Source organism: Aphelocoma coerulescens (assembly GCF_041296385.1).
Source record: "Aphelocoma coerulescens isolate FSJ_1873_10779 chromosome Z unlocalized genomic scaffold, UR_Acoe_1.0 ChrZ, whole genome shotgun sequence".
Taxonomy (NCBI): Eukaryota; Metazoa; Chordata; class Aves; order Passeriformes; family Corvidae; genus Aphelocoma; species Aphelocoma coerulescens.
In genome coordinates, this window is record NW_027184085.1 from 44,590,534 (window position 1) to 44,607,840 (window position 17,307).

The 17,307-nt window shown below is 41.9% G+C and overlaps 1 protein-coding gene across 6 annotated transcripts in view; it reads left to right on the plus strand.

The window, feature by feature from the left end:
- The window catches only part of NRG1 (neuregulin 1), a 183,112-nt gene that overhangs the window by 160,573 nt on the left and 5,232 nt on the right, over positions 1-17,307 (plus strand). For 4 of the 6 annotated variants that reach the window (XM_069001467.1, XM_069001471.1, XM_069001472.1 and 1 more), the window contains 4 exons: positions 9,824-9,926; positions 13,573-13,699; positions 14,214-14,344; positions 14,853-15,056. In XM_069001467.1, coding sequence (XP_068857568.1) covers positions 9,824-9,926; positions 13,573-13,699; positions 14,214-14,344; positions 14,853-15,056 — 565 coding nt within the window. Of the gene's footprint in view, positions 1-5,402; positions 5,427-9,823; positions 9,927-13,572; positions 13,700-14,213; positions 14,345-14,852; positions 15,057-17,307 lie in introns of all 6 variants that reach the window. The other 2 variants (XM_069001469.1, XM_069001470.1) reach the window with 1 other exon arrangement.

A 17,307-nucleotide genomic window follows, 5' to 3' on the forward strand; every position in this document is an offset into this window, starting at 1 on the left:
CACTTATGAGTCATGTTACAGGCCAGCACTCCCTCAACCAAAGGATGGGTAGCTAGTCCTCTACTTACATACGAGATTTGCATTTGGAGCTAGAGGTTAAGGGCAATTGAAGTGCTTACATTGTTTCTAATGAGCACCTGCCGAACAGGATCAATATGTTCTTCCTCCTCATTGTTCAGGCTTCAGTGGAAAGAGCACAGAAAGAAAAAGAAAGGGGGGAGAGATGACTTAAACAATGGGGTCAAACATATTTTGGGTATATCATGGGTAACAGATGCAAGAGATCAAGGATTACTTGGCCAAATGAAAGTATCAGACACGCACATACGCAGACTGCTAGAATCAGCACTGCAGTCTCATCCCACAAGGTTTCCTATGGAGGAGTGGGCTAATTATTATTACTTGACAGGGAGTAGCAGCAGGTACACTCTATTTTCTCTCATTGGCTATAGGAAAGTCAAGGGTAACATATAAGAAAACTGCTTAGATTTTACATTTAAATGCATGTGTACTACTCACAGTCAATTGTTGCTGGCATCAGAATGTACTGTGATCTAAAAGCAGTATTATAAAAACAATTTTTTGATGGATTACTTGTCAGCACAGAAAGACTATAGGCTAGCTTGATTTAATTTCCATTGGTATATAGGACAAAAAGCTGTAAGCACGTGCTGGACATTTTGGAGCCTGAAGAAATGCACAGGTTTTCTCTTATACTGGTGGATGAAAAACATCCATACATAATTCATACTTTCCGTCATGGAAGCTACCCTCGTAAATCCCAAGAGTGCTGACTGGGGACCAGACCTTCCAGCACTCAAGTGGGCATTTTATGCCCTGTTTTAAAAGCTTTATTAGTGTGAGTTATATTTAAAAGCCTCTGGTAACTATGGATTTAAAAATTTTTATGCTATTACAGTATTTGTTTAGCAAATGTTAGATTTAAGTGTCCTTTTCTGTGGATTGTGGTGAAAAGTGCTGTTAAGATTTTCTGATCTTAGAAGAATAATTTAAAAGGAGGCAGTGTAAAAAATGAGATCCATTGTTTGCTGCTGAATTTTATCTGAAAACTATAGAAGAATTGTATGTTGGTTATAAATCCATTTTCCAACCTAGGAGAAAAAAAAATTTAGGTGGGTTTTCATTCATTTTTCAGTTCCCTAACTCTGGCTGGGATTTTTAAAGACACCAGATTGAGATTTTCTGAAGTTGCCTGCATAGAAAAGGCACAGATGCCCTTGCCTTGCTGCAAGAGTTACACTCAGTTGTTAGTACTTAAGTTGGTCAAGCCCTTCCTCTCCTTGAAAAGCAAAGGCAGGAGAGCACACCACTACCTCCCTTGGGCCACTCTGAGAGCCCCAATCAATGGCTATGAGACTCTGGCGCTCCTGCCTGCCCTGCATCTGCACTACAACATCTGGTTTCTTATACTGCTAAACATCTTGAAATGACACTTTTGGAAAGGGTCCACTGAGGGCACATTTATACTTAACTAAAAAAAATAAATGAAGAAGCATTTATATGACTTTTTATTATTACACCCAAAGCTGACCAGAGCATGCTGTTCAAAAGAGAACTTCCGTGAGAGTTCTCTAAAGGTAAATGGTGCATCTGAGGCTTAAAGCCAAGCTCATATTTTGCACCAAGTGTTGTGGTTGATTAACTTAGCTCTGTAGATGCAGCTTTTGTGAAGTACAGAGCAAACTGGGATGCTAAGCAACATAAGTGCTAGTAGGAAACAAAAGTGTATGTGTGAACTATGCAGCTATCTAATTTCACTTGCGTTCAGAAGGGTCTTTCCTCATTTGGAGAGAAAGGTAGTGGGGTGCCATGCCAAGTTTGCCTACTGATGAGCTGTTATTGTCTCAATTTGGCTGTTAAAGAAAATTGTCTTCAGAAATCTGCCCTGGAGCTGGTATTTGAGAGTCCTGAAGTTACTGGGCTGAGGACGTTTTGCCAGATCAGAACAAGGCACCACTGGGCATTCTAGAAATGCCCTGTCTCACCGGAGTGCATGGCTAACTGGCTTATCTTGACTCATCTCAGGAGCCTGGCTGGCAGATCCTGTAGTGTCCTTTTCTTGAGTACAGCACTCACAACTGCTACCAGGCATGCTACCCTGTATTTTTGCTGTGACTGCTTTGACTTTGAGGCTCATGGTCCACCACTGGTCCATAAGAGAGCAGAAGGCAATCCACAAATGGTTGCAAAAATAGATCTGCTCCATGCAGATGTATTTGCTGTGTCTGAATGTTCACACGTTCTCTCCCTTGAAGTCAATGAATCAAGGCAAATGGAGGAGAGCAAAAGTAATGAGTTAACATTAAAAGTTTTGGGTAATTTTCATGTAGTTAGGCATGAGAACTCTCATAGCATCACTGTGCAGAATGATCCCTGGGATAAGAAAGCCATGAATTAATAGAAGGTTGAGGAAACCTCTCTGGAGTTTAATCACAGATAAACCCTTTGTCCTCTTAAATGCCCCTGATGGACCAAGGACCCCACCCAAAGGGCCAGTGGACCTGCTTACTTCACTAGTTAACTATTACATATGAATTGTGAATTTAGAACTGCCCAGGGGCATGCTGTGGGCCTTCTTGGGCATCAGCTGAACATGGTCCATGTCTTCCTTCAGCATGGGCCACCACTTTAAACCATATCCATTTCAGCTCTGCCATCCCTGATGAGCAAGAGTGACGGTACCAAGAGGAAGGAATTTTCTTTTTAGATGATAGCCCTGCCTCATATTGTCACAGTGAACCTCACTGAGTCATTAAAGGGAGCAAGAGTTAAGAAAAGCTCCAGTATTCTAGAAGGATGCAGTTACTGTGTGATGGCCTTGATTTTTCAGCCTTTTCATATAAACTACAGGTCTTCAAAAGTCTGCCTTTAGCTATTCTACTACCTCAGTATTTCCCATTTTCTATATATTTCTCAAGTAGTCACATCTGTATGAGGGTAGTAGACAATGTTACCTGAAATTTTCGTTTTCTAAAGCCTTTCAGCACCCTAAATTGTACACTTTATGTGCTGAGACCAAGACTCCTAAATGAACAAACAGATTTGAAAAATGCCATTGTCCATCTTTTGCTCAACATTAAAAAAGACAGGTTTTCACGATAAACTGCTCAGTTAATGTTCACTAAGTACTAAAATTGCTATGACAGGATACTTAAATTATGAAAGGACAAATTTTCCATGCTTCTGAGATTTGAACCAATTGTCACTTTTACAGGAGCTGTAGGACTTAACACATCAACTTCAAAACCAACTTTGCAACCTGTGTACTATTGAACCAGATTTTGGATCCAAAGTGGAGTCTAAATGTCACAAAGAGACCGTATCCCTGTCCCTCAAATAGAAATGGCTGACATACAGGGGCTCTGCTCTGTGATAATTTAGGAGATTTGAGTTTGTTTTCAATTGAAATTGCATGAAGAAGAATTTATATTTTTTTTAGAATTTTTCATTACCCACAGACAGAAGCATGACACATTGATGCTTCTGAGTTGAAACCGGTCTCCCTGGACCTCTCTGCTGTTGCAGTTGATCCAATGGGTCCTTCCTTTGCCAGGCGCAAGGTCTCTGCAAAAACCTGAGGTAGTGGTCACCTCACACTGGGCACCATGTCTCCGGGCTACCCACCCACCTGTATCCATACAGTAGCCATCCCAGAATATTGAGTGCCCAGCAGCTGTGGCACACCACTCATAGACAGAGCATGCAGGTCTGGAGGATTCTATTCCACATTTCCAGGCACCATCCTCTTGTTCTGTAGACATTGCATCTCAGCGGGCTACAGTATATCCAACAAGTTGTAATTGTAAGTAACTTTGGGGGAAAAAAATTGGTTCCTAAGTATTTTTTCTTGTGATACTGGCATGTCCCCCCAGCCACAACCAGAATGAAAACTGAGTTGTTAAAAATAATTCATTGTATTTGTTCTTAGAGCACTTCTAGGTTCTATTCAATAGAAGCCACACTGCATGTAAAAAATATGCAGAAATATCAGGCTAAGTAGGAAAGTATCAGAAATAATCACCTGTTTATAAAATGAGAAGTATTGGGACATTCTGCTTATCAGATCTAGGGAATGTAACTAGGAATACCATAGATAAGAGCTACGTAACATGTAGGTTTGAATAAGCAATGCATGTTTCTTCAGCATGTTTTCTTGTTAGGCCTTTCAGCCAGAATACATTCCCATTTTAAATACCAACTTCCTATTGAATTATATTAAATAGAAACTGCATGATATGAATGACTTCCCTAAAATTAAATTACCTTCAAACTAGGTGTCTTACCTATAAGCAAGCATAATTACAGCAATGTATATGCATGGGCATGTCATTCATTTTACTGAAGACTTAATCAAGCTTTCTATGTAACTAATGTATATCATTAGCAGAGTTCAGGTAGGCATGTGATACTGGCTCTTTAGGAAGAGACCTGGATGGATTCCAACTTAACCCTTAAAATGTTACTGATTGGCAATGAAGAGTTGACATTCCCCATGTGTGCAAACTACATTAAAAAATCAATTTGCCGCGAAAATTACCATTGGATTTAAATTTCACAGCACACAGGAACAAAAAAAGGCAAGAGCTACCATGGCTGTGGTGTTGGCCCCATGGGAAGGGTGTCCTAGGGTACCTGCTGGGAGGAAGCTTGTGCTCCTCCTTACCCCCAGCTGCTGGGGCCTGGGAGTGCTGATTTAGGTGTGTGATTTGTATAAAGGGATCAGGCCCTGCACCCCAGGGTCCATCCAGCTGGTCAACAAGTTGTTCTGCCAACGCAGCACAGTCCAAAGACGGAAAAGGGGTTGGCTCCTCATTTTCCAGAAGCTGGAGGCCTGCTGCAGTCAATTTGCAAAGCAGAGGACTCCCACTGCTGAGTAACCACTGCCAGCTACCTCCAGGTCACAGCCTACAGGAGCAAGGATATGTATTCTGGGGACAGAAGCAGGGCCAGAAGGGAGAGCAATGCAGAACCCATTTGCAGGGGTGTGCTGCCCTTTGTAGAGCATCCCTTTGCTGTCATAGTCCCATGTGAAACCAATCAGCCATTGCACGTGGCATCCTCAGGCCATAGCCCTGTTCATCTCAGTAAGATCTTAAGGGTTAATGGTTCCTGCTGCATTCTCTGGACTGTGGCTGCTCAGATGCCCCGCCATGTATACATATTTTTGTGTATAAGCCTTGCAGAATGTCTGGTCACATAGCTAAGAAAGGTGCACTTGAGCACCACCCATGTAACCATGCGTCCCCTTGTCCTGTTTCATGTGCGGACACAGAATAGCTGTAATTCTCATATGTAATTTATTTTTAAGTACAGTGTATTGCTCTTTTCTGAAACTTTTTCCTTTTTCTTTCTTTTTTTTTGACAACTTTCTGCATTGGCAGAGCATCTTGGGATTGAATTTATGGGTATGGACCAATCATTCCTTTTAGCCTGCAGATTCTAGACCCTGAGAGATAAACCCCTTTTTATTTTTTTTTTCTACACCTCCCCTTTTCAATTCCTAACCAATTTCTTTATGCTTTAGAAGGGATCATACAGCTATAACAACAACCCTTGTCAAAGTGTTAGTGGAGATCAGTTCACTAAAATGGTAATAGTGAGAGGATATTCCAGACTTAAGGAGTTCTAGGAATTACTGAAGTGATCATAACATAGTGTACATTCCTTTTTCTGCTGTATAGTTTTGATTAGTTTTGACATCTGTTTTTGGTGAGTTCTTCTAGGGTTGCCAGGTTTTGGAAACACTGTACGTTTTAGGCAAAATTACTAACTAGTGTATTAAAAAAGAGAAACTTATGACCACTTAAAATTATGCAAATTTGCAGTGTTGAGCACTGATTTTCAAGTGAAGTTTTATGTCTAAACCCACATCTAGGTGGTTACACATTATGTGTATATCAGTTGCCTATAAATATATGTAAATGATATGCATATATACATTCCTTTCCAGGTCTGTAAATTCAAAGTGGACTGAAAGTTATTTAGGAATTTAAATAGAAGTTTACAGCTAGACTCCAGATCCTCAAGTCAGCATATATATATTCAATATTTCTAAAACTAAACAAGAACATTGGCAGTGGGTACTATTTTCATATTTCAGCTTTAAATATAGTGGAAATAGATCTTTTAAGTCTTAGTCGTGAATAGACTGTACTCATCTAACTAGCTGTTTGTATTTGGGGGTACAAATAATGCATTTCTTGAATAGGCTAACTTGAAATTCAGGTCAGTTTTAGTTTGGAATTTCCTATAATTGTTGGTAAATGACAAAAAACAGATGATGAGGAAGTTCTAGTTCACATTCTTATTAAAAATGCCCCCACAACATGTCATTAGCTTAAGCTGTGAACTATGGAAAATCTATTACGAGCCCAAATTTAAAAAATCACTCACAACCCAGCTTATTTTTGTTTTTATTATTATCCTAAGGTAGCATTAGTTCCCACACATAAATATTAGATTGTAGTGGAAGATATATGGCTACATTAACACATGAGGAGTTAAATTAAAATCCTGTCAAAAACTGACCTGCAAATTTTGCTTTATATATGAAATTACATCAGCAGAACAATCTCTTGGAATTAAATTCTTTTAAAAATCCCTAGCAATCTGTAAGAAGAAAAACTTTAAAACAGAGCAAATTTAAGACCTTATGTATCATCAGTTGTGTATAAACAAGAGTGATGTGAAATTAATTGCATAATATGCATATTTGAAAGGCTGCACATTTAATATCTTAAGTCTTACATTGATTTGATTTTCATATCGTCCTCTAGGGGGAAAAATTATTGAAATTATTTTTAATACTTAACAGGCTAAAATCTTTCTAAATTCTCGCTGCACATACAATTCTTTACAGACTTTCCTGCAAGGCTGCTATAAATTTTTTTCAAGATAGTTTGATCAGCATGTATTATTTATCTGGATGTCACTAACAGACTCTGTAAATGTTAACATGGTCAGGGAGAGAAGGTAGTTTTGGGGCAAGATGTAGTATAACCACAAGTGCCCCACAGGAGTTCTTTGCAAAACTCTTCTTGGCCTTAAACAGAGAGTCCAAGGCTTCTCTTTGAGGTACCATGCCATCTGCAGAGTCTTGATCAGGATCCCAGTCCTGTCCGAGCTGCCAGTATCCCCTGTCACCCACACTGGCCCCTGCAGAACAGCAGGGCATCCCCCATTTGGCCCCTGCTGTCCCCCGTCAGCCAGGAGCATGGCCAGGTTTACATGAGAGCGTGCTGGTTTGCTGGGCATGACATGCCCAGGTGCATGTGCCTTCCTAGGCAGACCTTGCCCCCAGAATTTGAGGGAAGGCATGGCAGCACCACCGTTCATGCACACTGTGCCAAGCTGTATTGTCCTTAGGGCCTTGTTTCAAAGGGCACAAAGGGAACTGAGGTTATACTAGCAGATCCAGGGGTTTAATATCCCATGCCTGTCAAGACCTGTAGTCCCAGAAGACGTGCTGGTGCTAGGGAGCATTGCTCAGGGCTGCATGCCCCATCCCCTGCAGTGAGTGAGCACCCAGAAACACCCCAAGCAACAAGCCTCAGCCCACTGGCAAACTCAATCAGGCCATCACCAGCCAGCTGCTCAGCTCATCTTGCAACAGCCTCAGCCTGTAGCAAACCTCCTGGAGTCAGTGCAATTTTTCCTTCAGGGAAAAACTGAGCAGGGTGTCCACTGTTAATTAATCTTCTATTTCCTCTCCCTTGCCCTCCAAAAAAAACGGGTTGATATGTCATCATTCATTTTGCTTTCATAAGCTAACAGCTGACAGCATGACAATTAAAAAAAAAATAATAATAATTCAAAGCATTTCAAATTAGCCCCTAAATTGCTTAGCACAATTCTCCTGTTTCCTGTGACATCCTCGTAATACACCATTTCCATGGCTAACTAATAAGCGCTTTCAGAAGGGGCAAAAATGGGAAGGGGATCAAGTGCCACTAACTAGCCTAGGTGAGGAGTTATGCTGTATGAGAAATCCCTTCACACTCTGCTTCAACCTTTTTTTTTTTCCCAAGCATTTCTTTCTGTTTTTTTCCAGTTCCAAGCATGCTGTGCCAGGCCTGCAGTTGACTTCTCTACCCTTTTTTCCAGTCTTTCCCTATATTTCACCTTCCTCTTTTTCTTTGTCCTGGTTTGGTTTGGTTGGAGTTTCAGCCCTTTCTTTCTTCTCTTTTTTGACCTTCTGTTTTTGGAGTTGTATTTATTTTTCTTTAATACATTTTTGCAGCATCCTAGTTTTACCAAACTCACTTCTTCTCTCCCCTTCCCCCACTTTGTTAATAATTACTGCTATTAATTTTGTCTGACAGTGCTCATGACCTGTTTGCTGGTGTTTGGTTTACAGTGGGTTTGGCTTGTAAGATAAATTTGTTCCATGGTGTAGTGCATTGTATCAGAGAAATTAAGATTTATTTTTGATTTTTAGTTTGTTGCATGGAGTATTTGCCACTTGCCCACAGCAACTTTAAAACAAAACAGACAAGCTCAGGAAGCACATTAGAGGGAAGGCTCCCTGTTCAGTAAGGAGTATTTTCCCTTGAACTGGTGTGTCATTTATGACAACACATCATTTGGACAGGGACATATGGCACATGTGAGAGACCATTGTGCAGCTCTGTACCAGCCCCAGATGTAAATCCCTTCCAGCAGGAATAATGCTGGCATTTATCCCAAAGGTAGTGCAAAGCTGTGCAGCTCTAATTCATTCATTTATTTTTAATCACCTGCTGGTATTCTGACTGTGGTCGATATTGTAGATCACTATTGGTCTGTCTGCTTACTCAAAAATAAGACTTGACTAAAGTTAGACATCCATTTTTTCCTAACAGCAGGAACACAAATCCACATCTGTAAAGCGTCAACACAGAATGCGCCTCTGTTTCAGAGCTCCTTACGTAACATTTCCCCAGCAGAGCACTCAGCAATGCTCTCTGCCAAGCATGAGCGAGGCTGGAAAGCATCAGTAGCTCCAGCCCAAACATTAGCAGTGCTACTAACACCTTTATAAAAATGAAATATCTCCGATGAATGAGATCGGTAACAAGCTGTCATCACTGAGCAGGCTGCCACCCTAGATAGAGAATTCCTTTGTTGGTCACAAAGGGATACAAGTTGAAACTCTGCATTTCTCTCACACAAGGCACTGCTGGTCACTGATTCTGCTGTGTTTTAGGAGGAGCACTGGAGAAAGAGTCTGAATTTTATGACCAGAGCTCAAAACCTGTCTTCATTTCCATTGGTGATATAATTACAAGCCAAGCTCATGTCTCAAATGTAGAAGAGTATTTTGAAATCTCTCCTGTAAAGACAGCTGAGATATAAGTTGACATGGGACCAGAGGGATGTTGGATATGAAAACAATCCAAAAAAGATAATAAGAAAATAAATTTCTCATAAGACCTATAAAAATGGCTTTCATTCCAGCTGTCTTTGCAAAACTTCCAAAGCATTTGCAAATTCACGTTATTGCCTTAACATAGTGCATTTTTATTTCCAGCAAATGCTGTGTTTGTCAACTGTGAAGTTGTTTCTTAGATATTATTCTCGTTGGCTTTAAAAAAAAAAAAGTGACTTTTGACTGTAATTGTTGTTATCCCTAGTATTGTGTTAATAGTTTGTGGTGTAGTCGTGTTCTCCTTGCAGTCAATAATGAGTCTGCCTGAAGTGTGGTGGCTGTGTCTCGGTGTGGCTGTGTGACTCTGTGCAGTGGTTTGTAGCATGACAGCTGTTGTGTGCTCCTTGTCTAGCCATCCTCCATGTTGTGACTTTCTCTGTTTTTGTCCCTTTCTAGAAGCTGAGGAACTGTACCAGAAACGGGTGCTGACCATAACTGGCATTTGCATTGCTCTTCTAGTAGTTGGCATCATGTGTGTGGTGGCCTACTGCAAAACCAAGTAAACTTTTCTCTTCTATTTTATATCTGTGGTTGTTGGTCAGGGCCTTCCCAGTTGACTGTAGCTTCTCTGGGCATAAGGTTGCATCTGGGTTTCTCTAGAGGTGAGCTTAAGAGACAAACCTGTGACCAGGGTGCTCTGGTCCAAGCCAGATGAATGCAGGTCTCCACGTCCATCAGCAGTGCAAAAATAAGACAGGTATCTGAAAGGTTTCTCAGTCTTTTTGGCAATTTTTTGCCTTTGTTTGTTTGTTTGTTTGTTTTTCTATTGCCCATTTCAGCTGGTTTCCCCAGCTGAAAAGGAACAAACTCTAACATTGGAATCCTGTTGCTCTCCAGCAGTAAATTTTATGTATAAGCCTAATTTGTTTGTACTTGAGACACGATTAATGATGCTAAAAGCTACTATACATAAAAGGCCAAAAAATTGAACACAAAAGTGCTCTCAATGCAAAAGTAGGCATTTAAATGCATTCTGTGAGTCTCTAAATTACTGGGCATGACTCTCAAACATGCATGAGGCACTCTGGACCATAAATTACACAGAACATCAGCAGAATTGCTGCTGCCAAAACTTCTGTCTGCTCTTATAAATCTCCCCACCAAAACACAGAAAACCCTTATCATAAATACTCCACATTTGTATAAACGTGATTTACTGTTTCAAGGCTTGATTGGCAGTTGGACTGTTGTTTTTTGTTGTAGCCCCTCCAGTAATGGATGTGTTAACAGCGGGGGAGGAGAGAGATCATTTGTCCCTCTCAGTGAGTCCAAACACATACACACAACTGCTCCCACCCATAACCTTGTGCCAGTGGTCAGTGGGGAACAACTGAAACAGTAATAAAAAATCAGATCAATTACTGCTTTTAGAAATCACATCCCCATGTATTTCAACAAACATTTAGTCAGGATCCTGAAGTATGGTTTTCTGCATAAAGACCCCCCAGAATCCATCAGAGGTCTGGATGGTTTTTTTGCCCCAGACATCAGCAACCACTGTGAACCAAAAGCTAAGTGTTTTCAAACACAGCTGGTGAGAGGGCCATGCCAGGATATGGCCCTCCAAATGCAGCAGTGATGCCAGACTGTTATCTGTGAGGTGATTTGCATATGCTGCTTTCCCTAAATAGGGGAAAACTCAGAACCAAGAGAAATCCTGGAGTGGTGTTAGGAGAACAACCGATGTAGTAGCTTAGATTTTGTTGGTCTCCTTGCAAAAAATACTGCTGATCAATTGCCAAGGCAGTATCTTCAGACACTGAGTCTTATTTCAAAGGTACTTTATTTGTAAATCATTTACATGAAGAAGAAAGCTTCTTAAGTGAAGTACACACTAACTTTCCCATTATTCTTTCTTCTCAGTTTTGTGGAGTAATTTCTTTTTTTTTAGTGTCCTTTTACTAGAGCATGAATAGCACAGATAGAAGCATGCAAATTCAAATGCATTGGTCACTGAAGGTGGGAAGTAATGCAGTTTTCTGGGGATGGATTCCCAGGTTACATGTGCCAGGATTTCAGTCCTGTAGTAGACAAACTCCTTCTAGAACTCCCTTTCTCTACCATGTAAAGGAATTCAGGTTGCTCTCAGCTCCCAAGGTCTCCAGAGTCTCATGAAGGGGAGCTGTGAAATCGAGTTGAAACCTTGCTTGCATGTTGCTTCTCAGCCCAGCAGGTCTTTTGGTAGTTCAAATGTCTCCTGGCACTGCATTCTCTATATACCTCAACTACTTACTTGTCCTAAGATGATGCCTGGTTGTCCTCAAAGCACAAAATCCACATGGATCACAGACTGTATCCTTCTGAGACAGGAGCATTTCCAAGACAGATGTATCTGCGTATGCCGTTCATGTGATGTGACATAAAGTAAGCATTTTCCACTATCCAGGCACATACACACAGAGAAAATACATAAAACACTTTGTGTAAAGTCATGTTTTCATTGCTTTTAAGCATTCATGGCTGTCAAGCTTCAGCATATTTATTGCCCTCCCTCACTCCTCCTTTTTGTAATGCTTGAAAGAGTCCCCTTGAGTTCAAAACAGGATTGAAAATAGTTATATCTTATGCTGTCCTACCCTGCCAACACTATCTGCACTTCTGCATACGGCATAGGGAGTTTTAAGTATTTTAGATTTTGCCACAGCCAAAGTCATATGCATTCCACAGTGTGTTGGAGCCTGCATCCTCCCTTCACTGCCCTGGATTCTGTGACAGTATGGTGGAAGTTCTCCAATGTAATGAGAGAAAACTGGGTAATATTGATAAATTAAGCCTGAAATTGAATAGCCCTTTCTCTGGTTATTTATTTTGGTGTTCTATTTAGTGTGTTCTGCATAGCCTTCACAGTGCCAGGTTTTACTATGCTGTAAGTTTTGTTGCTGATAGCTTGTAACGATCTTCCGAAAATTTCTTCTGAGGAGGGCTGGAAGGATTACAGAATCTTGGAATCATTTAGGCTGGAAAAGACCTTTGAGATTGTGTCCAACCTTTGACTGGCCACCACCTTATCAACTCGACCATGTCACTAAGTGCCATGACCATTTCTTGAATACCCCCAAGGATAGTGACTCCACCACACCCCTGGGCAGTCCAAACCTTAATAACTCTTTACATGAAGAAATGCCTCCTGATGTCCAACCTGAACCTCTCCTGGCATAGCTTGAGACCATTTCTTCTTGTCCTGTTGCTACTTGCCTGGGAGAAGAGGCCAATACTCACCTGGCTACAGCCTCCTTTCAGGTGGTTGTAGAGAGTGATAAGGTCACCCCTGAGCCTCCTTTTCTCCAGGCTACACAGCCCCAGCTCCTGCAGCCACTCCTCAAAAGACTTACATGTTATTAGCAAGTGGGGAAACAGCAGCTAAGGACAGGAAACAGTAGAAGCATCAAAGTCAGCCGGAGATCATATCATTAGTACATGGGTAGTTCTACTAAATGCATTAGCAGCCGTGGCATCCACCTGGTAATCACTAGGTTCCAGAGCAAATCTGATGTTGCTGAAACAAAACCTTCCAGAGCTGCCAGGAAGTCTGCAGGCTCAGGCCTGTCTCATATATTCTCACTTTGGATTTCTGAGGCTTCCTCTGCGGTCTTCACTTCTTTAACACATTTATGTATTTGAAGTACACTGTTGAGGTAAGGGATGAATCCCACCAAAAAAATGTGTAACTGCCACATCACAAAGACCGTGTTCCAGTGTCTGCAAGCGCAAGCCCTGAGGCACAGACACCTCAGCTTCATGCGATGAACAGAGAGGCAAAACTCGATGGGCTGTCAGAAACCTTGCCTTGGCCCTTGTGAGGGTGTCAAGGTGATTGGGTTAAAATCTCTCCCCCCTCCTTTCTGATCCTCCTGAGACAGGGCATTGCTTAGAAATAGCTTCCCTTTTCCTCTCACTTATTCCCATCCCTCTGTGTCCTGCTGACTCCTGGAAGGGATCCCAAATATCCTTCCCTCTGTGCAGGTCCCCACAGCTCCAGCTGCAATTAGACCTGTGGTTTTCAGAGTTACTCTGAGCTCTAGCAGCAGTGGAGAAAATTCTGGCAAAAAAAATGATGTTATATTATTATCACCAATATCAATATGCTGAAAGGTGCAGCTGCTTTCCTTTTGTCTATTAAAATCATTTCCGTGTTTCGTGCACAGGAAGCAGAGGAAAAAGTTGCATGACCGCCTTCGGCAGAGCCTGCGCTCGGAAAGGAACAACGTGATGAACATGGCCAACGGGCCGCACCACCCCAACCCACCGCCAGATAACGTCCAGCTGGTGAATGTAGGTTTCACTGCCCATGTTTCAGCCTAGGCTGCCAGTGCCACAGGAAAGCTCACTCCACAGCTTTTAAACATCTACCTGCTGGAGGCTGGTGACTGATTTCTCTTGGCTTTCTCCACATAGAAAAAATTGCTACCGCAAACTACTGCCGTCTCCTCCATCAGAGAGTAGTATTTTTGGTGTATTTGATGGTAAAGGGCCATTGCCTTCCCACATCTCTGTCTACTGGGACTTCTCATTCCCTTTTTAGATATGTTTTTATAGCTTGATTGGGATGCAGACCTTTGCTACTTTCCTCATTTGTCTCCTCCTATTTTGAGACTATGTACACAGAGGTGTATATGGATGTGCCAGTATGTGTGTTGGTATGGTTTCTGCATGTATTTAAGTGAAAAAATTTGTGCTTTGCCACATGTAAAAGACTGAAATCTGGGAAGGAGGAATTGGCAATTATGTATACAAATGTGCTGTGAGTTACAGTTTGTAAACCTGAGGTTTGTCTGGGTTTTTTCAGCAGTACGTTTCGAAAAATGTAATCTCCAGTGAGCATGTCATCGAGCGAGAAACAGAGACCTCGTTTTCTACAAGCCACTACACCTCAACAACACATCACTCTGTGACAGTCACCCAGACACCTAGCCACAGGTACTGGAGGTAGAAGGCGCAAATGGCAGCTGTAATATCTGATCCGTTGCTGTTGCAAAACCAAAAAGATGTGTAAAACCACAAACCAGGGAAGATTTATGCTCCTTTCATAGTGTTTTCATTTTAAGACTAATGGTATTTGATGTCATATCACCTAACTAATTATCTTCACAGGCATTTACAAAGACCTTTATTGTCTGAATGGCATTCCAATACTGTCACAGTGAATTTTAGTATATGCAAATTGCTAAATCAGTGACAGTTCTGATGACTGGAAAGCCCTCCTTCCCTCTCCTTTTATCAATACATGCAAAATGACCTTGATGCCTGTGGGTTCATACAATTCACTAAACTCTGCAACCCCAGTTACCAACCCAAAGGTTATGCTGCAGATCCTGAGTGACAACAGAACCCTCCTTTTACTGGGTAAGCTTTTGCTCGTATGCATTTGCCACCAAAGCCCACTCTCACACTCCTCCTTTCTCTTTTCTTGGTTGCTGCTCTCCAGCTGGAGTAACGGCCACACTGAAAGCATCCTCTCTGAAAGCCACTCGGTGCTCATCAGCTCTTCCATGGAGAACAGCAGGCACACCAGCCCAGCAGGGCCCCGGGGCCGCCTCAATGGCATCGGCGGGCCCCGGGAAGGCAGCAGCTTCCTCCGGCATGCGAGAGAGACCCCCGATTCCTACCGAGACTCCCCTCACAGTGAAAGGTAGGACACACCACCTCACTGCTTTCAGTTGGCAAGGCCTGGTGTTTTCCCAGATGGTTTCAAAGCTTGGGGGCAAAGGAGAAAATGCAACAGTGCAGCTCTTCATGTAGGGCATATATCTCCTTATTCATAAAGGTGGAGAGCTAGTAGTAGTTTAAAGCCTACCAAAAGCATTTCTGCCCTTCTTGCCTCTACTGGATTTAGTCCCATTAGCCAGCAGTTCACACTTGGAAAAGCTCCATTGGAGTAATTAGTCAGAAATTTCCATTGTAATGTATAAGCAGAATTTTGCCCAATTACCAATTTCTTAGAAGATGCAAGTGAGAAAACTGAGAGATTTTGTGGTGAGAAAGTAATGTATTGATCCACAGACGGAGGGCACTAAGGACTCCTAAGCAGTATAGAAATTATGCCACCACCTACTTTCTGGAGTATTCCAGCTCCTAAACCCTTTAAAAATTCCCCTTAACCTTTTATTAAATGAAAGCAAGGAACACAAAGTGCAAGCCAGAAGGACTCAGGTCATTATTAAATCAGGAATAGTTATAAATGAAGCTGGCCAGGAGTTTTCCAACCAAGTAACTTTTTTTCTGAAAAGGCTGGTTCATCAGTTCCTAAGGTCTGCCTAGAAGTGCATCAGTTGCAAAAACACTTACTGAAAAAATCCTTCTCAGGCTTAGACTAGCGTTTTACTTCAAGATGGCCCCAGAACAGCAAAAGGAAGACTGAGAAGCAAGACATTTAAAGAGAGCATTGCTCCCAGGAATCGTAGGCAGAAGAAAAGGAAAGCAAAAGGTTATGGACCAATTCTCTGAGCACTTCAAAATCACAAGGGATTTGGCATTGTAGGGTGTCCATGATGTCAGAAATGCAGCCAGACAGTCCCTAAGGATACTGAGTTGTGTAAATTGTGGTTTTCAGAAAAATAAATGTGCAAGTACAGCAAATGCCATTTCTGTGGTACTCACTCTGCCACACAAACTGCTTAGCAGCAGGAAGAGGGCTCACTGAGGAAGGATCCTGAGTGTGGTACCACCAAGGATAATAAAGTAGCTTTCTTGTTAAAAGTTACGTGTTATTAACCATGGAGTTTAATTTGAAGATACAGGGCTCACATGACATAAACAGCCATGGCTCCAATTCAGCAGAGCACTTTGACAAGATTATCTTTTAATCGTGCAAGTAGGCCCACTGAAATCAGCAAGATTACTCACATGGGTAGAGCTCAGCATGTGCTTAAGTGCTTTGCTGGATCAGGACCTGTAACAGTAAATACCATGTTGTCTCCTGCCTGGGAACCGAGCAGGATGCATGGCCACACGCCTGCCAATGGTGAGTATTAGAGCTTGGTGTATTTGGGCATCTGCATGCGGGAAGTGAAGACCATTCTTGCTGTCTGCCTGCATTGCATGGGACACCCAAAACATCATTCTAATATGAACTGTTTAGATTTCATTGGGGGGGGGGGAGGGGAGCAGGGAGGAGCATATTCTTTTTTGTTTCTCTGAGAAGAAAGAAGGCATTTCATCAATTATTGTGTCTCTTGAAGGTTGTACAATAGGTCAAAAGCAGCAACATTTCTGTAATAATTCATCAGGCATTGACAGCCTAGCCTGTGCCTGAAGCGATCAGAAATTTGGAACATGGGAGATGATAGTTCCCTGGGCATTAATTGCAGGCCTCATCTATTTTTAGCAAGCAGGAAATACACAGCCAATTGTTTCTGAGATGGATTGTGTGTGTGTGTATGTAAGGGAGAAAATGAGAGTTATTTGGAACTAAAAATTACTCAGAAACATAAAGGAATGTAGGAGCTGACAGATTACTTCCTGAAGCCATCAGATGTTGCTGTACTGTGAACTGGTAGATCAAGGCTGTACTCCCTCAAATTTCAAATGAAATTGAACAGACATTACGAGGGGTTCTTTTGCATTACCCTATTCATCTGCTGGATCCCATGCCCTGCCACCTATGTACACAAGCAGAGGGCACAAGCAGTTTTATCTTGGCTGTCCTTAGCTGTCTTACAGGAAAGAAGATCAAAAAACACCATCTCTGCACAAAAGGCTGGACTGTATGATGAAGCTGGCAGCATATAACTAGTTAATGCTTGCTGGATGGCCATGTATACACTCTGATCCCCTTTCACTGAGCCAGCATAGTTGGCCATGAAGCTGGATAAATCAATCACCTTTTAACCTTCCTTTCAGGATGGGCTAGAGCTGCATGAGATCAGCTCCCGAGCCTCAGA